This window comes from Filicampus tigris, chromosome 3 (assembly GCF_054856515.1).
Source record: "Filicampus tigris isolate MCC_2025a chromosome 3, RoL_Ftig_1.0, whole genome shotgun sequence".
Taxonomy (NCBI): domain Eukaryota; kingdom Metazoa; phylum Chordata; class Actinopteri; order Syngnathiformes; family Syngnathidae; genus Filicampus; species Filicampus tigris.
Genome location: NC_141219.1, coordinates 24,517,870 through 24,543,819, shown reverse-complemented (window position 1 = coordinate 24,543,819; position 25,950 = coordinate 24,517,870). Strand labels below are relative to the sequence as shown.

Below are 25,950 nucleotides of genomic sequence, written 5' to 3'. Positions count from 1 at the left end.
AAAATGTAATTTTGACAAAAATTGTGTTTTCTGTATAGAGATGTTCCTGAACCTCAAGTAGAAAAATGTATGAATTACGTAGAAATGAATGCACACTACCTTGTGATCATCAGTGAACATTTAGAGTAATTTCAAAATACCAGTCAACTTAAAAAACATGGGTGAGCCACCTGAAAATCTTAAACGTTTTGGCATCATGAATTAATGTGTTGTACGAGCAGTTCCATTCAGTTCAATTGCAACAACTACTCATAGTTTATTATGATATCCTGCACTGATAACACACGGACGTAACAAAATAATGCAAGTTAAGAAATAAAAACATTCAAAAGCTATATTACCAAAATGATTTGTGAAATGACCCAGTTATTTTAGCCAGTATACTTACCATGGAGCTCTATTCCACTATGTTGAACACAGTAGCGGCCGCTGGTCATACAATGAGGAGAAGCTCATTTTATCCGGCCTTATGCTACATTCACACCAATCGCGGATGAGCGTTCCGCTTGGCTTTATTTCATGGCGTTTGACCGCGGGAAATTTGAAACCTGAATGCCACAATCGCTCTTTCGTGGACAGCGAAGAGGCGAGGGGCTTCGCTTGGTAGTAGATGCCGACAGCACCTTTTGACATCGCAATCAAGTGGCCGACACTGTGCTAATGCAAACTATATTGCCATCTTGGTAAAGTTCAGCAGTTGTAAAAAAATAAAATAAAGAAAGTAATAACATACCAGCAGAGCTGGGCACTTGACCCTTTTTTGTCGGTCGGGCCGCGACCCTCCACCCTTGGCCTGGGTACCCTGCCCTTATTCATAAAAATGATCACCCCCCCGCCCAGTTCCACCCCCGGCCCAAAAAAAAAGTGCCCGTGATTGACGCCGCCGCGGGAGCGGGAGAGATGCTAACAGCAGAGGCTTTTTAAGGATCATTAGCTGGCTAATTTACTATTCAAACCCGCTGTGTACACACTTCAAAATGCGGCACTAGTACTTACCCAACTGCGTGTGCTTACTTCCATTGCGAGCCCCGGGGTTGGTTTTGTTGTATAATTATTTGGTTCCAACCGACGGCCAGAAGTCGCAGTCAACAAGTTACTTATTTATTTTCCACACTTCCCTTCGTTCACGGCCTTCAAAGTAAAAGCCTTACAGCAAACCACTATACACAGCAGATTTGCTACAGCGTATTTCCGAAAGTAGGAAAGACGCCAGAAGAAGTGAATGAACACCACCTTGATGTGGCAGCGTCATACTTGACCGCTGCGCGCAGCTTAATATACTCCCGGACACAAGTTGTTTTGAAACAGTTGAGTTCTAAGTCGGGGGCGTTTCAAAAAGAAAGCGACAACAATGGCTATCGTGCCTGCTCCAACCATAAAGTGACCGAGATGACTAGACTATGCATTTGATTTTATTGCCAAACTAGTTTGCTTTGCAGCAGCAACGAGCTGCATGCTGCATCCTCTCTCTTCTCTCCGTGTGGGAAGCAGTATGTAATCGCAATGTGACATAATGGACCGATCAGAGCAGCAACAATTCCTGATCGGTGCGTGGCATGTGTTGCAGACCTGTCGCCAACAGCACAATGCGTCGGTCACGTGAATCAATGGGGCAGTTGTCGCTCGCGCCAATTTGGGCTTAAAAGAAGCCTTTCACTGAGTCTGGTGAGATGAAATTTGGCCGCCTTGTGACCACGTCAAACGCACGAGAGACGATTAGTGGGCCGGACAAATATATATATATATATATATATATATATATATATATATATATATATATATATATATATATATATATATATATATATATATATATATATATATATATATATGGGCGGCACGGTGGTCGACTGGTTAGCACGTCCGCCTCACATGCACGCCGGGATAAAATCATCTTTGATTGGCCAAAAAGTGAAAGCAAGCTTTTTTTTCTTATATCGCCCTGTCACACGTAATTGTGAGGTATTTGTAGATATGCAGACAATGTTTCATCAAAATGTGTATCCCCCTAACCTTAAATGGGGGAGCTGCAGGGGAGTCGTCCACCAGTATAAGCCAGCCGTCCGTAGCCAGCAATGGAGTGGGAATCCGGTAGCCAAACAAACAGACAAACGAGGGCAAATCTCTGAGTGGAAATTGTGTCGTGGTCTCTACAAGACTACACATCACATATTTGTAAGCATCCAAAGGCTCGCAGTTTATCGCTTGTGTAAACACTGTGTGTTTCCACTAAATACAGGTGAATGTCTGGTCACTGGACATCGGGCCACTTTGAAACGTCTTGATGCCACTCTGTAATCCCATAAGGATCAGAAAAGTTGCTTTCCATCTGATAATGTGAGCTTTTTAAAGTAGTTTTCTCGATCCTCAGTTAGTCCGCTTGTGTACGCATTCTCAAACCCCGCTGTTCTGCACCAACGATGCGTGCGCATTCCGATGACGTCAGCTTTGTTTACAAATATGGAAAGGGGTCTAAAGAAAAGAGTTTTCAATATGATGTAGTGCATTTCATAGTAATGAACATATTATATTGTTAAATCATTACCTCTGAGTGTGCCACTAAAAGCACATTAAGCTAAAACATTATCGCTTAAGAATGAATCAAAGTTTTACCTACTGATGTGTTAGTTCCACAGTTTTTCCTTTCTCACATTGCTGTCTTGTCTCTAGCATTTTATAGTCAGAGTAATTACTATCTCCATTTTATGGGTTAAATAAACGGACTTCCTTTGCATTATAGATGGCCACCCACAAGTGATTTTGTCAAAAACAGCAGTGCATGTCTGCTCTATCCACAGCTATTTAAATCTCAGGGAAAGGAAGAGAGTTCACTGACTGAGAAGCGTCTGATTTTTGTCGACAATAACAGATTAAGGAAGCTGTCATTATCCCACATATCCTTTGATGCGTTGAACCGCCAACCTGTGAATGGTTTGCATTTATGAAAAGCAATCTTGCACAGTGTCACGAGAGACCTCCTTTGCCCCTGTCCTTTCAGTAAGTAATGGCATCATCTTCCTCAGTGAACAGATGTTCAATTGTCTACCTACTGACACTGTGTTGATGTTGTTGGCTTCAGAAAGAAGTTTGTTGTTTTCCTGCTGCTCAACTGTATGGTGTTAGTCATTACATACATGCAAGACACTAAACCTCGACTCTAAAATGTAAATAGAGGCCAGACTCGAAGCAAATGAAATAGAAGGATGCTGGCTGAATTCAAAGGGAATATTTCAACCTCAGGTGTGTCGTCCAGATGGACAGCATGTGGCCCAGAGGCTGAAAATCATTGATTGCGCTTGTTAACACAAGCTGGAATTCTAAGTTGTGTCCCTGAAAGAGTCAATTGAGGGTACTAAAGAAAGGAAAGCAATATTGATAGTACAAATGGTAAAGCTGTACCGATTGTTATATTGGGCCGGCAGTAGCTATTCAGCATTTGAACAGGAGCCACTTGGCTCCGCATGGACTAGGACAGGATGAATCACTGCTCCTTTACAAAAAGGCGCATATCCATGGGTTATACAATATTTGAAATGCACTGTTCTTCAATGCATCTATGCAACAATCTTGTGTGGATTATAGCTCTCAGGGTGCCTGTTCTACGGTGGCCCTCAAGTGCAAATCGCGAAAAACGACGTGAATGGACTTGGTGTATGTCTTCAAAATCACCTTTTGGTTTGTGATTAATTTTGTATGTTTAGTTACCGGTATTTGTTTTTGTGATTTGCACTTCATGGTCTCTGCACTGTTCCATGATTTGACATGCTTGCTTCAGTGAACATGTTAAGTGAAAGCAGATTTTGAGGTAGCGGTATTGCTTTTTTATTTGCACATTTGAATTGAGTAGAACATTGCATGGCACGAGCTGCTCATATCAGCTCATTGTTTCATGATTGTTTGGATTGCATAGTGGTCCTCTTCATAAAATTAACTATTCAAGATTCATTATATACCATTTTGAAAGCACCGTTAATCTTCAAATATATTGGAGTCGTGTTGCAAGAGAATCATTTTCAGAATGGGAACAGTGACCCTCAAAGATAAGTTTGAGGCAATGATGGAGCGCAGTGCACCGTTATCATGTCCCACTATCAGATGGCTTCTTTCTGAGAATTTTTCAAGGCCATCATAACAGTCTTCACTTCAACTTGAGAATGTGGGAAGACGATATTGCGACATTTCTGTTTACAGTATGCAAACCACCTCACATAATGTACCATCACTGCTGAAGGATTCTTGTTGTGTGCCATTGTGACCTTGCATGATTATGTCTTCGTGTATACTGTTATAGCCTTGACCCTTTCTGCTTTTCGATCAATGTGGTAAAAAAAATAATTAAAAGACGCAGGACAAATTCCAACATAACTCTACAATAATGACATACATACATTCAAGGACAATAGCATTTTTGGGGGTATTGGGGTAAATAGTAGTCCTGTGACAGTGTATTGAGGAATTTAAATAATCTTTGAGTCACTATGACATCAATTTATTGAACTAAAACCTGTCACATGAGGAGCGGAATTTGGGTCCAGCAGCAGAAGTTGAAAAGTAAATGTCTTTATCTACGGAAATTCGAAGGAACAACAGAGAGCACCGGCTGGGTGCAGGAAACATGAAAGAAAGCTTGACATACTGACAATGTGTCACTCAGTAACTCAAGCTTATATACTGAACGTATATGACAGAATAATGTAACATAATACAATGACAAAAATGTAAAAGGACCACAGCAACTGCATAGCAACTGATACATCAAGGAACAACCAGTCACAACTAAACCCCAGAATTATAATTGCACTGCTTGTCTCTTCTTTATTCTTTAGAACTAAGAGGTTGCACACTGACAAACCCGTGCACACACAAACACGAGTGCGCGTGTGTCTGCGTGTCTGTGTGTGTGTGTGTGTGTGTGTGTGTGTGTGTGAATGATAAATGGTCTTATTAACACAACAAATCCAATGGTGGCCTGTTAGTTGAATTTACTTGAATTCATTTTTGCGTTCAGGTGTTGTGGTAGCAATGTGTCGGCATTACTTTTGTCTACATCATTGGGGGGTTATGTTCCAAACCCCCCAACAATAAGTGAAAATCCTTGAAATAGAAATGCACAATTTAAATATATTCTAGATATGTTTTTAAAGCATTTTTGGCAGTTTCTAAAGGTCTTTATTTTATTATTTTAATTAATACAAGCACATATATTGAGAGAGAGCAAGAGTAATGGATAACACACTCATATTGTACAAACAACATTAAACAAATAGAATAACAATTGTAATAAAACATACAAAAAAATCTGCGAATAGTGATTAATAGACTGGTGTCTAATAAAATCTCAGTTATTTTTATTGCATCCCTCTACATTTTTCATTTGTTTAACCTTTGCTGTAATGCAAATTCATCCATCCCTCTATCATTTGCTCTATCTACTGTATATCTCTTGAACATTCGCAGACTCCCTAAACCAGTGGTGCTCGAATACAAATCTTAAAGTTGAAGTCAACACAAAAAAATTTTTTCAAGAATATGTTCTATGCAAGCTATAAAATTAGAGATGTAGTATTTTATGCCAATTTTTATGTTGTGAATCGGACCAAACTGACTTGTCCAGAAATCAATGTAAGTAAATGCTAATCTTTAATAATCATAATTGTAATTACATTTTGGCCTCAATATTTGCTCTCTTATAAGATCAAAACAAGGATCAAGTAGTGAGTGACATGAGTGACGCCTCTCATCACAATATGTTAGTATAAAAGTGGTTGAAAGGAAACTAAATTGTGAATTATGTTATTAGTAATTACAGTAAATATGTTGAGCTGCTTCACTTGTTAGATAATAACCCTCAACAAGGATTTTAAGGAAATAGGGTCATTTTCTAAAATGCATACTTTTTGAATGAGGCTAAACAATATTTTAAATCTTTGGTGGTTAATATTAGGAGACTAACTTGTCAGACTAACTGTCAAATCATTGTAACAGATTTAAAAAGCAGGGCAAAGTGGCCTAAATTGAATAACTCACTTTTTGTAAAAATTGAACTGAATTACAGCAGGGATGAGGGACTCTGCCTTGGCCGCTTCGTTTTATTAGCCACGGGTCTCCACATTATAACATGGATATTTGCAAAGAAAGAGTTCAAACAGATGGATTTTTAATAACTTTTATCTATGGTACCTTAAACACTGGTAGATGGTTGTCTTTCACCCAAATAAGGCCAAATGCAGTTAGTTACATAGTAGCATCCCAGAACCTTTCTCAGCCTTTCCTGTTGTCACACAAGACAAATTTGCAGACAGGTTTGTACAGCCTTCTCCATCATGCAGCAGTGTAGCCTTTGGAAACCTGTTTGTTTACGTGTTTGGGAGAGCCAGAGTTGCTTGATTAGCGCCTGTTGTCTATTGCCAGGGACGGTGGGAGTCGGTAGCCAAACAAACAACAGAGAGACGGGCGTCGCACTGCATTGATGGCTGTATTTATGGCACTCGTTCCCCATGCTCATTACACTCAAGATTCTACATTTTGCTCTCAAGTGCTTCTTAAATAGCCGCGCAACACTATGCCCAAACACTTCCATATTTCTCTCCCGGGCAGCCAATCCTGCCCTCACTCATGCACACTCCAACCACAAATGGCTGAACATTCATTATGAGGGCGGACTAGGACTGTTTCAATGGTCCACTCTGACATGTTTGGTAATTTCATTGGTGACGAGTATATGGGTAAATCTATTGGCGGCTTGAAGCTCGTCAGTAAACACATGACGAGGGCTGTCCTGAAGAAAAGGAAAAGCTCACACATTTCTGATCATTATTAAGTGAATAACACTAAATTAGGTTATTTGTTTAAAATCATTTCTTTCCACTTAATATTGAACTTTTGGGTACTTTTTTGTACAGAATAAATAAATACATACATTCAAAATAAAATTAATAAAATGCAACCAAATATTTAGGGGAGCTTAAAAACGATTTTAGGTGGGCTTCAGGCCCCTAAAATAGGCCTAAGGACGGCATTGCATTTCAATGTTTTTTGTCGCATTTTTCTTTCCTGCTCCATCAACCAAATGTACCAAATAAACTATTCAATATCTTTATATGAGGAGAATATGAAAATACAAAATGCAAATATAGCTCAGGTATGTTTATGCGCGGCAATGCATTTGCTGTGCCCTGAGAGTTTAAGAGCAGTGTGCAATTGCTCACGCGTGCATCTTAAAGGGAACTTTGCCTTCCAGGCAACACTGCAGTATGCCGCTAAAATTCTGCATGAACTCTGTTTTCAGTTTCAACACATTTCCCACATTGTAGTTGTTCGTTTACATGCGGACTGGTAGCTATCTTGCCATCTTACAACTAATGCAGAAGTGCGTTCTTGGAGTACTTTGTCGATCTGTAGTCATTTTTACTTGGCAAAAGTGAATTACAGATAACTCCACCTGACGTTTCGACGAGTCACAGTCACACTACAAATATTTTTGAATGAAAATTCCAACTTTGTGTCTTGTTGAGCATATGCAAAAAAAAAACAGATTAAGATTAAGCATGAAATAATTCAAAACATAATTACTCTAGTTGGATGGATGATTTTGGTATCTACAATGTTAATTCCGGATGATCAAAATTTAATTAAATTCGCTTGCCCTACTTGTTCTGCTTTCAGACAGTCACCATGACGTCACTTACAATGCACAAGCCATGTGAACTGGACAGCGTGAATAACAAATGCACAAATGAACACAAAAGTAATAAGTGCTCAAGGCACCTTCATTACAGAGATGAACATATTTTCCCGTACAATAAATGGTTTGGGGGGCCTAATCTACAGGGTACGTGTATTGTTGGCATGGAGACAAGACACAGAGTCTCCACGTGCTGACCCAACAAAAACACACAATTAAAGGAAACATTTTCTAATTTGGCTGTGCCTTCCATGCAGCCGACATCCACATGCCACCGGCCCAGATTTAAATTAAGTTAAAACAACATTAAATAATGCCATTTTAAATGAGGAGGAATTCCTCCCAAAGAAAGCATCCATCATGGTACATGTGTGTAGGTGGCGATTTATATACAATTCACCTGTTTTCTGAAGCTGAGCCATGATTGGTCATTCCCTGAGCCCCGGGTAGTTGTGATGTCATTTTTAGTTGACAGAAGTGACAAAATGGCCGCCCCCTGAGATGGCTAACAATGGGTGGATTTTGCTGCTTAACCCATTAAGGACGGGAGCGCATAACCACATTTCTACCACTAGAGCCGGGAGCGCTGTTGCGTCTTTCCACCCTTAAAGCCTTGAGAGCGTAAACGTCATTTTCTATTTATTATTTAATTCTCGGTCTCTGAAACAATGAAATGCATCAGAATATACACGTGACAGTGTCGTAAACCCGCGGAGGATGTTCCGGAATTCTTTCCAGTCATAATATCGGACGCCGCGGGCGCGGGAGCTCTGAAATGAGTAACGACAGTGATATAGATGATGCGATTGTGGACTTTGAACTAGTAGAACCAGTCAAACGTGCTGTATGGTTAGGATAATTGTTTGTAGACAATGACAATATCGACGTCTTTGTAACAGAAAAGAGGATGTTAATTACCACTCGATTTTTTAAAATTAAAAGTAGTGCTTCTCTTGCACTAACACTTTATTTTTACGTCTTTGATAAAAGTAAAGATATTAATCTTTTGGGGGTCTGTGTGGCCCACACAAAAAAACTGGGGCCTGTGTGAAAGCCACTGTCAAAGCTCTCAAATTATTTTGGAATTATGTTCCTGTCTGCTACAGGGGCTGAGATATTAATTATTTTGTAGGTGTTGAATTTCTGGGAAAACTTCAGGTTTCCAAAGATGACCTCAGGTTTTGGGGAGCTGTTGAGCAAGTTGCTCTAGGCCTTAATGGGTTAACTCATATTCCACAAACGCAATATTAATGAGAATGTCACGTTTCAACTAGTGGGCCTGCATAGAACATATTCTGGAAAAAAATACGTTTGGGTTGACTTCCGCTTTAAGTAGTGATGATTTTAAATATTATTCCACTCTAAGTGCCAAGCAAAGATGATCATGATTGTTGCATTGTTTTGTCATCCCTCAAACAAACTGGAGCGTTGCACATTATTTTCGATTCTTTGTCGTTCAGGATTATTATGTGTATTTAATATTTATCTTAAATAGAAATAGACAGCTACGTTTACTGTATTCCATCCTGCCCCATGTTACACAAAATGTGAACATTTATCCCACCTTCTGTTACTTCTCTGTATGTTTCTGTTTCCAGGTAGCAGGTCTTTTTCAAGATCCAAGTATTGGAAACGCTATCAACATTGTTGTGGTTCGGCTTATCTTACTGGAGCAGGATGAGGTGAAATGCTTTGTCTTTGTTTTGGCTTCATTGCAATGCTATTTCTAGTTCCACATAATGATAATGTCCCTGCTCATTTGAATGGCCTTGATTCAAGGTTGCCTCAAGGTGAAGGACAAGTGAAATTCATTGTTCTGTATTTTTTTAATCCTTAACACAGCGGGTAAGATAATTGGCTCCCCACAGCTCTACAGTCAAAGACAATTGTCAAGAAAGTTGTCTTGGCCTCAAGTTACATTGCAGATCCAAGTACCCAATTGCAATTTAATGGTAATATCCAATATTTGGACACTCTGTTGCATTTCAAGTTCCACATCCAGTATGGCTGTGTTTACATTCATAGAACACACAAAACATTGTAACAAATTGTACATAAATAACCCCTGGTTTGGTGACCCACAGCTCGTGACCAAAGGTGAGGGTGGTAACATAAATCGACCAGTGAATCAAGAGCTTTGCCTTTTGGCTCAGCTCCTTCTTCACCTTGACAGACCAATAGAAATCCTGCATCAGTGCAAAGGCTGCACCTATCCGTCTATCCATCTCCCGCTCCAGTCTTCCCTCACTTATGAACTAGATAGACCCCAAGATATTTGAATTCCTCCACTCCAGGCAGGATTTCTTCCTTGACCCAGAGAGTCTGTGTTAGGGTTACCTCCGGGATGGACGGACGGACGGACGTTCCGTCCCTGCGACGGAATGCCCAGCTCTGATCGTTGAGAGTCGCACTATCAATATAATCTCATCTATTCCCATTCTGTACATGACCCAATATTCGGGTTAGAAAAGGGGAAACCCGGGGGTCTTATTCAGATTTTTAAAAAACTGAACAAGAACATATTCAGATTTTTGTACCTGTGTCTGAATTCTGCCAGTATTTGGGTTTTAAAAGTGTTGACTGCATGTAAACTGAATTTATGTTATTTGTCCTACCATATCTTCCGTTGTGACGTTTGCACTACAGGTAGACTTAAAGATTACTCACCATGCTGACAACAGCTTGAGTAGCTTCTGCAAGTGGCAGAAACGACTCAACATGAAGGGAGACGATCATCCTCTCCACCACGATGTAGCTGTTCTACTCACCAGGTAAATAAAAGCTTTGCTAGATACGAGGGTGAACATAACTGGTGGGGAAAGGACGAGAAAGACCTTTTATGCGATAGAAAGCCTTTGTAGAAGCAGAACTGAAAGTGAAAAGTTGCACAGCAAAAAGAGTTTAAGGGGTATAGACAAAGCTGTGGTAGCTGATGGATGAAAGGGGTGATGACACTCAGGTAGTTTGTGTCCCCCCATTTGAGGCACGGATCTTTAAAACTGCGCTCCACAGGATTTTGAGGTTGGAATCGCTACTGCCACCTGTCGCCGAAAAATGAAGTTGTATACTCCTTTCTTTGCGCGCACGATGCACGTTCTCGGAAGAACACGCCTGATAGACTCAGCACAGAGACTGGAATCATCATAACAAATGACGATTGAGGAAAAAAAAAACAGTCACTGCTCAGTGTGATACGACCATGAATACTCTCAGCATAATGTCGTTTACATTCCGCTAGCATGCTGTAGCTACAATAGGCTGTCATTACTGAGGAAAATAGGGCGACATTTAGCATGAATGGAAAGCCGTGGAATAGAACGTCTTTTATTTAGAACATCATACTTTTCAATTTCATCCATTGTTGTTCCTTTCATGCTAAATTTCGCCGTCCACTTCACTTTCACCCTCGGTTTGGACCGAAAAGTGGACGAGCTTGAGGCAACTGCTAATTGAAAACAACACACCACATTTATTTCGAAATGACAATATCATCACTTCTTACCTCCGGACTACAAAGAAAGCCATTTGTGCGTCGCTTTTCAAACCCAAGTCCGATCACAGCACTCTCCACCGCTCAAATGTGAAACGGATGTTTACCCGAGTAATTGTCCAGCGTCGGTCACTAGCAAGTTTCGGTCTTTTTTTTTACTTTCCATCGTTTTCCTTTTTTTTTGCCTTGCTCTGAGAAACTCTATGTGTTTAGGGCATGCTAGATGGCCGTCTCTTCTGTAGAATCCATTAAAGCGAAATAATAGCTTCTAGCCGCAGTCTGTGAGAAAACAACGAGAACACGCATGACATCACATCTGAATACGAATACCTTTATTGTCATTGTGCTCAGAGTACGAGATTGGGTTGCTTCCCTTCAGTGCACCAGATAAAAATAAAATAAAATAGATTAAAATAACACTGTGCAAATGTGAAGTAGTTGTGAAGTGAGCTACGTATGTAGAAGATAAGGCTCTGAGGATAATATAGGTAAGGTGCTCAAAGTGAGTTCACAGTTGTTGGTGGTAGAGGCAGTCGTGTGAGAGTCCACCATGCTGATGGCGCTTGGGTAGAAGCTGTTTTTTCGTCTGTTTGTCCGTGATTCCATGGAGCTGAAGCGCCTGCCAGAGGGCAACATGTCGAAGAGCTGAGAACCAGGGTGTGTGCTGTCCTTGTTGATTTTCCGAGCTCTGCTCAGGCACCGGGTGGTGTAAATGTCCGACAGGGAGGGCGGAGGGCAGCCAATAATACTGCTTTGACTGTTGTCTGACGCCTCACCCTGTCTGCTTCAGTGCAGCTATTGTACCCGTTTGAGAGACAGTATGCGAGCAGGTTCTCAAGCCGCAGAAAGAGCACAGGGAATTTGAACCCCGATTCCAGTCTGAAAATTATTTTCCAGAGGCTTGCCAGAATACCCATTGTGAACATCCATCCATCCATCCATTATCGATACCGCTTATCTTCACACGGGACGCGGGGCATGCTGGAGCCTATCCCAGCTGTCTTCGGGCAGTAGTTGGGGGACACCCTGAATTGGCTGCCAGCCAATTGTAGGGCACACAGAGACAAACAAACATTCGCACTCACAATCATATCTAGGGGCAATTTAGAGAGTCCAATCAACTTACCATTTTTGGAATGTGGGAGGAAACCGGACTACCCGGAGAAAACCCACGCAGGCACGGGGAGAACATGCAAACTCCTCACAGGGAGGCCGGAGCCGGGATCGAACCCATGACCTCTGACCTGTGAGGCGGACGTGCTAACCAGTCGACCACCGTGCCGCTGGTTGCCAGAATTATATTGTAAAAAATACAGCAGGGTGACATTACAAAACAACCTGTATATGTAATCTTTGCAAAACTTTACATGATAAAATGGTAAATTCAATGATAATATTGAGCCAAACAAGCACAACTATGCATTTATTAAAACATTTTATTCCTGTAAAATGTACTGCGCTTTCTTGTCTGACATCAAATCGCATTCAATTTCACTGATTAACATCAGATGAAAGACATTGATCATCATTATTGTCATTGACTTACGTAACTAGCGATGAAAATTTTGAATAACGTGGCCTTTTAACGTTATAACACCATTTCCAGTGTTGATGACGTAAAATGCTGCGTGAGGACGTAAAGTCGCAGTGTCAGTTGCCCTGCCTGAAGATTGCATCAATCTTCTTCACAACATGGCAAAGGCTTTGCCTTAACACTTCTTAATGTGTATGGAAACATGGCTGGGAGGTCATTGCTTGTTGTGCGGTCCTTAGTCACGCTTTCATAAAGTAGAATACATACGTGGCCAGAATTTTGCTCAGCACATTCATGGTGGAAGTAGGAACAAACCTAAATAAAAAAATTGTGTTTAGAATTGTGGCAAATTCATATATTTTGTGTCATGATGCTTTTTAGATATGACGTCAGTCTGCAAAGTGGTGTCATTGACAATCAGTCTGATTGGCTGTCAGTCAGGAAATACAAATGAGTGCATGAGATATGTATACAATTTATTTCAGTTATTTTAACCAATCAATTTTGTATTTTTAACTGTATTGCATTGGTTCAAGTATAAAACATTTTCAGTGTGTAGAATACAGTATTGTATCAATTCTACAAGCAAATATGATCCTTTTCACATATATTAACTGTAAAATTAACAATTGATAATTGTTCTGTTTTTTACAATGTGTTGCCTTAAAATACACACCGATTCATTGTTATTCATATTACAGATTTTTGATGTCATGATTTTACAGCATATTAATGTTAATTTTACGAATATTTTTTACAGTGTTGTTGTGCCCTTTTTACTTATTGAACAACAAGTTGATATAGTAATTATTGTGACGTGCCTGTTCCAGTAGCGGCCACGCATTCACACGGCGCAACACCGCAACACCGCCTCCACCAGGTTTGACACATGATGTGGTAGGATTACGATGATGATGATGATAGTGGAAGTTGGTCAAAGAGACGGAAACGCTCACGGAAGCCCGTTTAAAATAATAGGTGGACCGGCCCATAAGCATTACTATTTGGTCCGGCGGGACACAAAGGCGGATTGACGGACGGCGGAAGGGTACCCCCGGCTACAGACGGAAGGCAATAAACGGCCTGCTAAATTTGAGTAAAATGCCCAGCTCTGATGATTAGGATCATGAGCTTTCCATTTCTTTCTTCGCACTTATCTTGTCGCATTATTCTGATGAAAGTATACTTGGTCTCATTTGTCCAAATAATTCGATTACAGAGCATTGGAGGACTTTTAGGTCGACTAATAAGGCTTTGTCTCTGTTGTAAACTCTCTGTATTTACAATCCTGAAGCTGTCTCGTGATGTAACATTTGAAATGTTGCACACGCACTGAAACTTCTCAAGAGTATCCCTCATTTCATTTGATGTGGTGAAGTGGTTTTGGTTACCAAGAAAAGTGTCATACCATCATCCACTTGAGTTGTTTTACTGTGAAGAGCAACTCAAGAGTTTTTGAAAGCAAAGAAATTCAGTGGCCTGTTCTCAAGCCAATACTTTCCCCGAGAGCCATATTCTCCCATGTGCGTTAATCAGAATTGGCGCGCTGCTGCCAGCTGCCTGTCGGATCGCTTTCATCGTTCACCGTCATGTCAGGTGGAGCACCCCTAAAATGTGGGCGGTCAAATCTCGCCATGCCTGCATAATGTATGCGTTCTCTCGCAGATTTGAGCAGTTTTCCTCTCGCACTCTCCAGAGGCTGTAGTAAGTGCAGCACCCGTGAGGGTGAAACATCATAATGTATATTTTGATGAAGTTAACGGCCCGGCGATGGCTGACGGTGCGGGACACACCTGGCCTATTCTCACTGACTGCCTAACGGCCGTAATGTGTGCCTACCTCATTGTGCTGAACATCAACATAATATATCATATTAATTCATGAAAAATATCATCATCAGTTGACTTCGTTCACCTCTGCAATCACAGAGATTTTTTTTTTTTTTTTCTAGTTTCTGCATCCAACATGTTGCTGACAGCTTGGAGTTTTTGTTTTTTTTGCGTGGGGAAGCGCAGGGCTCACTAATACAAGAACTACAGTCATCGTAATGGCCTAGTGTTAGGTTAGGTTAGGTTAGATATTGAATTATTCATTTTTATTTTCTTCTATGTCGGTTGTCAAATATGTTAAAGTGATTCGCTTGGTGTGTGGCACATGAAAGGTTGTAAGGCATCGATGATCTATAGAAGAGCAGGATTTTTATTGATGGACCCCCAAACGTGATCAGTGGGTGTCTGAATAATTGATTGTTTTTGGATTTGTATTATACATGATACCGTAGGAAAAAAAATGCATGCTCTGCTTCAAAGATTTGCATTGTAGACGGAAAGGTGCATCCGTCTCACTTGCGACGGAAGATATTTAAAGTGTGCTATATTTTTCAAATGGATCTCCAATGACGTGAACAAATGTCAGGAAAACTCCAGCAAGCCTCAGATGTCAATGTTTCACACCTCTTTGGATACATCCACCGTACATAACTTAGGAATGTGTGCACAACCACCAAAGTTGTAGCTGAAAGGTGTGCAAGCCAGGCGTGTAATAAAAAGATTGACACATCAGGAGAATATGACCCTTACTGAACAGAAAAGTGGGGGCAGCCAGACTCATAAACAAGCAACGGGTGGCTGCAGGCAAAAGCATCTCCAGAATTGAAGCTTCAAATTGGCAAAAGTATTAAAAAGAAAAAAAATGCGTCTTCAAAGAGAGTAAGCCATTATCTACACTTTAGATTCGTCAATAAGTTGTTATAAAAAAAAAGAGCAAACGCGCACAGACACATGTTGTTGACCAATATAGATTTTTTTTAAATGTGACCTTGACCAAAGTTGACATCGGAGGTTTCGGCTTGATGCCAGCAATAAATAGAACTTCCAACAATTGTTGAGCATAACATTTATTGTATATAACTCTTAAAAGGTAAATGGCAGATGTGAAACTTCTTGATTGAAGTTGACTGTTTATACAATCACATATTGCTTGGTTTATTTCAAATCAATTGTGATTTTGCAAAAATACTAAATTGAAACTCATTTGGCCACATAAAGAATTGTCTTAGAAATATATTACAGAAAAATGTATTGTCATGCAGTACTCTTCATTTCGTAAATGAGCGGTGTTTGTAAAGCCGATATTAACAGCATTGTTCATGTAGATGATTTTCCGTTTGGACATCCTCTAATTGCATCGTCTGTTTCCACAGGAAGGACATCTGTGCATCCATCAACATGCCTTGTGAAACGCTGGGTTTGTCCCATGTGGTTGGGATGTGTCAATCACATCGCAGCTGCAGTATTAGCGAGGACACCGGCCTTCCGCTAGCCTTCACTGTTGCGCATGAGCTGGGTCACAAGTAAGCTTCCAAAACACATTCTACACACGTATACAAAAAGTATATTTAAGACAAGGGGTGTGCAGAGACCTTTGAAAAGGCAGTTTCTCATCATAGTTGATAACTACTACTCATTCGTCATCCGTTAGCGGGCAGGGCACCCGTCCGTCATTTTTCATGACGAACTGAATTAAAATCGTCAGTTCGTCATTCTGTCAGTCAGTCCGTCAGTTAAGTCCGCCAGAGGTCCGTTGGTCCGTCAGTCGCCCAAAACATGTCATAAAAACGGGCGTCCGCCAGTGACGGACCCGTCAGCGATGCGGGGTACTATAAATGTGTGGACTTCATTGACATTGGATTACAATACAAATTGAATAGTTCTCGCGACTTTTCTCCTCACTTTCCACATCTCGGATGAGAGAGTGCGACGAGCGGGAACTCTGTGGATTGTTGTCAGGTCTGGGAGGTGCCAGAGGCAGAGGAGGAAATGTAAACAAAAGTGGGGCTGTCGAGCTAATGGCTAATATGGTACTCAAACCTCCGCCGCCGAGCCTCTCGATCTCCAAATCCAGATCTATAACACACAAAATGGGTGAACTGGAATACAAAGTACAACTAGCAGGAAATAGCTATGTTCGGGACTATTGCATTAGATTAATCACGTAAACCTGGCTACAAGCTCAGATTTCCATACTTGAGGCTAACTGCAGCACAAAGTAGGTATGTGACAACAGTTTTCTTTTTTCCTCCGGCAAGATCAATGTTACTGGAAAGAGCTGGAATAAAGGAACATAAGGTGTTTAGATTTTGTCAATATGTTAAGAATTAAGGAAGTTATGACATTTCAAAGGCTTCAAAAAGCGGCCAGATGTCTCTAACTTTCTCCATTGTTACAATGGAATGGGCTGTGACTGAGTGTCTATGCGCAGTTTAAGGCCAACTAAAAGCAAAGAGAAGCATTTTCAGTCGAGATAAGCATAGGGAATAATTACGACTGCCATAAAAGCCATCTCTGCAGTTTGGCTACCAGAGACTCCCACACCATCGCTGGCAATGGACGGCTCCCCTGAGTCCCCCCCCATTCAAGGTTAAGGTTAGGGTTTTCTTCAGCATTGTAGAAATTTTATGAAACTTTGTCTGCATGTGCCCAAATACCACAAACGTATGTGCTATAGGTTGATATAAATGTGCCAGCTAGCTTTCAACACTTTTTGGGCAGGCAGATGAGTTGCATGCCTTGCGTGTGATAAACAACGAAATACTGCATGAAAATCATCAAATTGAATAGGAGGAGACGGTGGAGATTCCACTCTATATCATATTTACAAATAGACGCGGGAAACACATTTTAACAAGCCGTGTTTGGGGTTTCTCACTTTATTTAAAAATGTGTGTGCGCGTGTAAGTTTTGCAGTGTGCATTGTTGAAATGTCACTGCAAAGTAAATCATTTGACTGATTTATTTTTTGACGCATTCATATTGATTTTATATATATATATATATATATATATATATATATATATATATATATATATATATATATATATATATATATATATATATAGTAAAACACTCCCGCGCACAGTCCTGCTATAGTGTTCTTGACAGAATATTTAAGATTAAGGAAATTAATATAAATTGTTCAGGAAGTGAATTTCTATAGGTTAATAGCACTGCGATGTCAAAGATTTTTGTGCACCGAGCTTTAGTGCTGGTGCAACCAAGAAAAAAAGCCAGGGCAACCAGTACAAAAAATAATCTAGAGCCCTGCATTTTACTTTAAATTGGCAGAGAAAATGATTTTGTTTGATTTTCCTGCTGCCATCATATGATTCATCATATAGATTTGCCCGATTTATTAACTAAACGCTCACTTGCCTGAGCAAATAGCAGAATCGCCGGTAGCTATGGATGGTGTTGTAGTTTTTCCGGTATGCACGCTCGTGGGAGGAATACTCTGATACACCAAAAATAACAAAATCGAACGTGCCGATTTGAATGTTTTTAACATCATTTTATCCAGAAAATTCGGTTTCGGTTCAAAATCGCTTAATTGAGCAGCCCTAGTGGCCAGTATGTGTGCTGCTGTATATGATATTGCACTTTTATTTTTTCCAGCATATGAACCAATTTCCATCCACCCCCGGTTTTCAATTACAATCACATTATTTTCTCACTAATTTCACTTGAATTCAGTCAGAGCAAGAACCATGTCGTTAATAGCTTATATCTCTAGTTTAGCTTTAACAGCATGTTCTTGAAGACTCTACAATAAAATGGCATTATAATTTTGTGAAACACCACAGAAAAATTGTGCCTATACAATTAATCTAATGCAATGTTGAATATTGGCGAGGGAGCAGAACTTGTGCATATCTGCACTTCCCAGATAAGTGCTACATGTTTGATGTTGTGCTTCTCCACAGTTTTGGGATTCAGCATGATGGCAACGGTAACGACTGCGAACCCATCGGGAAAAAGCCTTTCATCATGTCCCCGCAGTTGCTCTATGGCACCTTACTGCCCAGGTGGTCCAGATGCAGTCGGCAGTATATTACACGATTCCTTGAGTGAGTTCCACATCATGTATGACCTGCATTCAATTAATTCCAGTCTTCTGTTTCATGGTGGCTGGCATGACATATGCCTTTAATAGGGGACTGTGCTGGTACCCTGACATGGCCTGTGCAAATGCATATGGAGATTATCAGTTGAGATACATATACATAAATGCACAGAACTAACTTTATTGTGTTTGCTATCACCTATCTGCTCAAGTACATCCGATTTAATATCCATAACTTGAATATCCTTTGGCATTTTAACATTTAAATTAGGGATGGATTGATAATCGGCCGGACTGATTATCGGCACTGATATTTGGCTTTTTGACGAATATACTTTTTTTAAAACCCTGCTGGCCGATAATAAATCAATTTAAAACTGTGGAAATCAAAACAAAGATATGTAAAAGTTTAACATTTCTGTCATTTTGAAATGTTCATTTTATGTAGAAAACTACATGGAGCTATTATTTAAGTTTTTCTTTATCCTTTTTAAGACATGTTGACAATCCTGGGTACTCCCTGAACTTTTCGTCGGAATTTTATAACATACTGTCAAAAATTTCTTGAAATAATGATTTTTTTTTAAAATTACCATTATGCAAACCTGAAACATTGTTCAATAAACATGCTTAAAGATGTTACAACAAAGTTGAGAGTACATTTTTCTTTAGATTTTAATGCCAATATCTTCCTTTTCACTGAAATTGAATATCGGCTCCAAATATCGGCCTCCTTGACTACTAATAATCGGTATTGTATCGGTCCTGAAAAAAGCATATCGGTCTATCTCTAGTTTAAATTCCAACTGGTAAGTAAGCTTTCAAAATGTGTGTAAATCTTCTGGCTTGCAGGCCAAATGCAGCTTGGATTTCAATTACTATTTCAATTTACCTAATATTGCAAGAGACCAAAGTGTCATTAGTAGCACTATCATTTTAAGTCAATCTGCGAGATTCTCCACCACCAAAAGTAATAACAATTAAACTGTAGCTACATAACGAGCAACACCACCACTTTATCTAGGACACCATACTTGTATAAAATAACACATTAAAGATGCATGATAACACACTCAATGGTAATAATTGTAACAACTTCAAAGCATGCTGGGAAATGCCTGCTCCTCTGTCAAGTCAAGTCAAATTTATTTATATAGCCCTTGATCACAGGAAACTCTCAAAGGGCTTCACATGCCCGTAGCTGACAACATATTAACCACATCCCCTGATCTTAACCCCAATTTCTGCATCACTATTCGATAGAATTGGACACATTTTAGCAATATTGCGGGGATAGAAAAACGCAGTTCAAGTAACATACTTAATGTGCATTTGAAAAGACAGAGTTGAGTCAAATATAACACTGAGATTTTTTGTTGAATCACTTTGGGTAATAGTATATCTATCGAGACTCTATCGAGAGTGGTGTCCTTAAATAGGTGCCGATGACGAGCAGGTCCAATAATCAACATCTGAGTTTTATCTGAGTTAAAAAGCAAAACATTGAAAGGCATCCATTGTTTAGTCTCAGCAAGGCACGCCTCTAGAATTCAGCAATTAGCCGGGTTTGTTATCTCCAGCGGCATATATAATTGGGTATCATCAGCATAACAGTGAAAACTAATGTTATATTTACGTATAATATCACCAAGCGGGACCATGTAAATGCTAAACAGTAGGGGTCCAAGTATGGATCCCTGCGGGACTCCACATGTAACATTACAGAACTCAGAAGTCGCATTACCATGAATTACACGGTGCGTCCTCTCTGAGAGGTAAGAATTAAATCAAGAAAGTGCTGAGCCTGAGATACCAACACATGCTTCAAGGTGTTCTAATTTAACATGTTGTATGTTAGGATCGACAGTGTCAAAAGCAGCGCTAAGATCGAGTAAGAGTAGTATTGATGTTTCTCTAACATGCAACAATATCTTCATGATGGTGTGATGTAAAGTGCCAGTGGCAGTGACACACAAACTATATTCTCATAATGCAGCTTGACAGCTTGACAGCTGCCTTACCAAATGATTGGCGACCCGCAATCATTCTGCACTCTCATAAAAAAAGCCTAATGCAGGGCTTCATTTTTGTTCTCCAAGGTGCATTTTTTTGTGACGTAAACTGTACAGTTCAAATATTCAATACAATTTCAAATACCGTATTTTCCGGGCTATAAGTCACATTTTTTTTCATAGTTTGGCCGGCTTATACTTTGCAGTGACTTGTGTGAAATTGCTAACACATTATATTTTATCTCTTTCTTTTTCAATGTCAGCAAACAATACACCAAACAACCACAGGAGGGCTTTCTAAGGCTGCATATAAACCTGCATTACATATTGACTTTACAACGGGCAGAATAACATAGTGTATATCATTTCACATCTTATTATAATCCACATAAAGAAACATAAAGATAAATCTTAAAGCTATTAAAATGCATGAATCATTTAAACGGTTATAATCTAACATTTTGATAAATAAGTTATTAGGATAGTATGATAAAGGCAATTTGACTGTCTATCAATATACATCTATACAAAATAGTGTACTGTTGCTTTAAGACACAGGCTGGGGTCTTGCATCAGCCACACGTACGGAGCTGAGAGCGGGGAAGAGAACAAAGAGATAATTACGACCGAATACATAAATACTTTTGGAGACTTGGAAACATTCTACACCGTTGGGGATAAATAAAACACTTATTTAATCGATCTACAGCCTTTTTGGTGAGTTTAAAGTTAACTTACGATAACTTTCTTGTATGCTTCATGTGTGAATGTTAGCTAAATGTTACCATTGTAGCTCGGTGGAAATGATGTGTACTAAGAGCACTATTAATTTTCTCCAAAAATGCGACTTATACTCCAGTGCGACTTATATATGTTTTTTTCTCCTTTATTATGTATTTTATGGCAGGTGCGACTTGTACTCCGTAGCGACTTATAGTCCGTAAAATACAGTAAGTATTGTTCATTTGTAGAAAAGGTACACTAATGGTATAAACGGGTCATTTTTTTACCTTTTTGTTTGCATGTCAACGTACAAACAAGTGCTAGGCTTAAGTATTGTATGAAATGCAGTTTTAACAAATAAACAAGAGTAGTCATCTAGACCCGTGATGGGAAACATATTGCTCTTCGTGCACTTTAAACCAACTGACAACGGTTCTTGTGAAGAAACAAATTCGCTTTTGTACTTTCCAGCGACTCTTCCGTCTCCAGCATGCATTGCAATTCTGAACTTTTTCCTTCATGAGGTCATTAATCATTGTTTAAGAGTTTTTATGTTTCTTTAACTAGGACTACCAGGATTTTGAAACTGTCAGAACTATGAGAGCAGTCATCGGTTTGTTAGCGTCCTTAATTAGTAGGGGTGGGCGATACTGGGAATTTTGGTATCGATCCAATACCAAGTAAATACAGGGTAGTATCGGCCGATACCGATACAATACCGATACTTTTTGCTTGGAAATATGGAAATATGATCCCCCTTGAGTTTGTATATTATGTTTTTATATATATATATATATATATATATATATATATATATATATATATATATATATATATATATATATATATATATATATATATATATATATATATATATATATATAGGCGGCACGGTGGTCGACTGGTTAGCACGTCCGCCTCACAGTTCAGAGGTCGCGGGTTCGATCCCGGCTCCGGCCTCCCTGTGTGGAGTTTGCATGTTCTCCCCGTGCCTGCGTGGGTTTTCTCCGGGCACTCCGGTTTCCTCCCACATTCCAAAAACATGCATGGTAAGTTGATTGGATACTCTAAATTGGCCCTAGGTATGATTGTGAGTGCGGATGTTTGTCTCTGTGTGCCCTGCGATTGGCTGGCAACCAGTTCAGGGTGTCCCCCGCCTACTGCCCAAAGACAGCTGGGATAGGCTCCAGCACGCCCCGCGACCCTTGTGAGGAGAAGCGGTACAGATAATGGATGGATATATATATATATATATATATATGGCATGTATATGTATATATATATATGTATGTATGTTTTAGTTTGTATTAAATAAATACAATGCAAACTTAAACAGTATAAAAAATTTAAATACTTCTACTACAACAACTGTTTCAGAACAAAAGTCAAGAGAGTCAAACCAAAAAAGCAGCAATGTAACGAAAATAAAAATAACAATGTCAACATGACAACTAAAATACATCTCATTGCAAAATGTTTTGAAAAGAAAGTTCAGTAGTTCAAATAGTGTAAACAATACAATGAAAAACCTTTAACAATAGAAAAAAATAAAATACTTCTACTACAGCTGTTTCAGAACAAAAGTCAAGAGAGTCAAACCAAAAAAAGCAGCAATGTAACGAAAATACAAATATAACAATGTCAAGTTGACAACTATAATACCTTCCATTGCACAATATTTTGAAAATAAAGTCAGAAAGTGCAAATAGAGTAAACATCCATCCATCCATTATCTATACCGCTTATCCTCACAAGGGTCGCGGGGCATGCTGGAGCCTATCCCAGCTGTCTTCGGGCAGTGGGCGGGGGACACCCCGAATTGGTTGCCAGCCAATCGCAGGGCACACAGAGACAAACATCACACCTAGGGTCAATTTAGAGAGTCCAATCAACTTACCATGCAATGTTGTTGGAATGTGGGAGGAAACCGGAGTTCCCGGAGAAAACCCACGCAGGCACGGGGAGAACATGCAAACTCCACACAGGGAGGCCGGGGCCGGGATCGAACCCACAACCTCTGAACTGTGAGGCGGACGTGCTAACCAGTCGACCACCATGCCGCCATAGAATAAACAATACAATGTAAAAACCTTTAACACTATAAAAAACTATTTGCGCAGAGAAGCGTCACTTTGAGGAAATTGGTGGAGGAGCGGAGTATCGATCCCAGGACAATAGTATCGATCGGATCCAAGTACTTGCTTAGTATCGATAACATCGATATTTGGATCGATCCGCCCACCCCTATTAATTAGCGACTGAATATGATTGACGGTGCTGCATAAAATGTCAGTCTACCTATTATACGCAATCTTAAATCAGAATGCGGTGTTTAATCTAGTGGATGCACATAGAACATATTGAAAAGAATGTTTTTGACTTGACTTTTGCTTTAAGACTACCGTTTTTGGGGTTATTTTAGAAATGGTCTGGCTTTTTCATTCAAGCTATCTTTACCATTAATGGCATTATGTTGTTGCAATACACCAGATGGGTTTGGAGCCGAAGTGCCAGGATAAGGCAGCCATTTTCAATCAATCAATCAATCAATCAATCAATCAATCAATCAATCAATCAATCAATCAATCAATCAATCAGTTCCACGCTTCCGTATAATCAATCAATCAATCAATCACATTTTATCTATATAGCAATTTTCATACATAAAAATGCAACTCAAAGTGCTGTAAAACATCCAAAGCAAAACATAAAAAGATCCGTTCACGCCCTCCCTCCCAACAAACCCAAGACAGATATCCACTAGTACATCAGCACTCACTCACACACACCCACACAAAGTGCACAACCTGATAAAATGTGTTAACAAGACAAGGCACAGAGAAACCATATGAGGAAAGGGTACCCAAGGGGAGCTCATCCGCGCTGAGGGGAATGACAGCCCACGGCCACAGGGGCGCCACCACCACAGAGACCCCCAGACAGGCGGATCCCACACAAAGTGTAGAGGCTGCCGGCCACCCGGACCCAAGGAGTCCCTGCGATGACAGCCCCCGTGGGAAGGGCAGCCACCCCTCCCCCAACGCCGAGGCCCCCCCATGAGGAAACACTGGAGCTCAAAGCTGACAACAGCAGAGAGCAACAAAACTAAAAGACAGAACAGTCGTATAGTCTAAGAACTAAAATCAGTAAGATAAGATAAAAATAATCTTCAATCAAAAGAAAAGATAAATTATTTAAAAGTTGTTAAAAGCCAAACTAAAAAGGTGTGTCTTGAGCTTCCTCTTAAAAATATCAACAGTCTCTGCAGACCTGACATCCTCTGGCAGGCTATTCCAAAGATGAGGACCAAAATGGCTGACTGCAGCCTCGCCATGCATTTTGGTCCTCACCCTTGGAATAATTAAAAGGCCGGCGCCAGAGGACCTCAGGATCCGCGAGGGTTGGTATGATAAAAGCAAATCAGATAAATAGGATGGCCTAAGACCATTAACACATTTATAAACTAGTAAAAGTACCTTAAATTTTGCATCCACACAGCAAAATAAATGGTGTTATTTCTAAGATATGTACGAATTTGTGAAAGTGTCTGAACTATTGCATGTCTTGACTTTTATTAAGGTTGTATAAAGCAAGTGTGTAATGGGTTTAATGAGTACTTAGGATCATTTATGCACTTGTATCTGCAGAGTTTGAAGGGCAGCACTGTCAAAGCTCCAGGTGGATGCTTTGATTCCCTTTTTGCAAATATTCAGTATTTTTGTGGTCACCATGCATTCTGAATGTACATGTGCCATTTAAAATCTATGGGACATGAAAAAAAAGTTACCCTAAAATTTTTTTAAAGGAGTACAAGTACAAATAGTAATATTCTAATGTTTTATATTTTATTTTTTATTCTCATTTATTTTATTATTTTTGTATATTTAGTTTGCCGAAGTTGGTCGTCGGAAACGCTAACGGAAGCCCGTTTAAAATAATAGTCGGACTGGCCTATAGGCGATTACTATTTGGTCCGGCGGGACAAAATGACGGATAAACGGACGGCGGAAGGGTACCCCGGCTACAGGCGGAAGACCGCAGATTATTAGTCAAATGCCCAGCTCTGGTTGTATGTATAAATGATAATAATAGAAATATAGCGTCCATCCATCCATCCAGCCAGCCATTATCTTCCGCTTATCCGAGGTCAGGTCGCAGGGGCAGCAGCTTCAGTCGGGAAGCCCAGACTTCCCTCTCCCCAGCAACATCTTCCAGCTCATCCGGAGGGATCCCAAGGCGTTCCCAGGCAAGCCGGGAGACATAGTCTCTCCAGCGTGTTCTGGGTCGTCCTCGGGGTCTCCTGCCAGTGGGACATGCCGGAACACCTCACCAGGGAGGCGTCCAGGAGGCATCCTAATTAGATGCCCGAGCCACCTCAACTGGCTCCTTTCAACGCGGAGGAGCAGCGGCTCAACTCTGAGTCCCTCCCGGATGGCCGAATTAACTCACCCTATCTCTAAGGCAGGACACCCTGCGAAGGAAACCCATTTCGGCCGCTTGTATCCGAGATCTTGTTGTTTCGGTCATGACCTACAGCTCATGACCGTAGGTGAGAGTAGGAACGTAGATTGACTGGTAAAATGAGAGCTTCGCCTTTTGGCTGAGCTCC

General features: G+C 40.2%; 1 protein-coding gene across 2 annotated transcripts in view; it reads left to right on the top strand.

Moving 5' to 3' along the window:
• adamts7 (a disintegrin-like and metallopeptidase (reprolysin type) with thrombospondin type 1 motif, 7) overlaps positions 1-25,950 on the top strand; it is a 105,784-nt gene that overhangs the window by 16,312 nt on the left and 63,522 nt on the right. For both annotated transcript variants that reach the window (XM_086026597.1, XM_086026598.1), the window contains exons 5-8: positions 9,283-9,366; positions 10,331-10,455; positions 15,911-16,060; positions 18,467-18,610. In XM_086026597.1, coding sequence (XP_085882723.1) covers positions 9,283-9,366; positions 10,331-10,455; positions 15,911-16,060; positions 18,467-18,610 — 503 coding nt within the window. The remainder of the gene's footprint in view (positions 1-9,282; positions 9,367-10,330; positions 10,456-15,910; positions 16,061-18,466; positions 18,611-25,950) is intronic.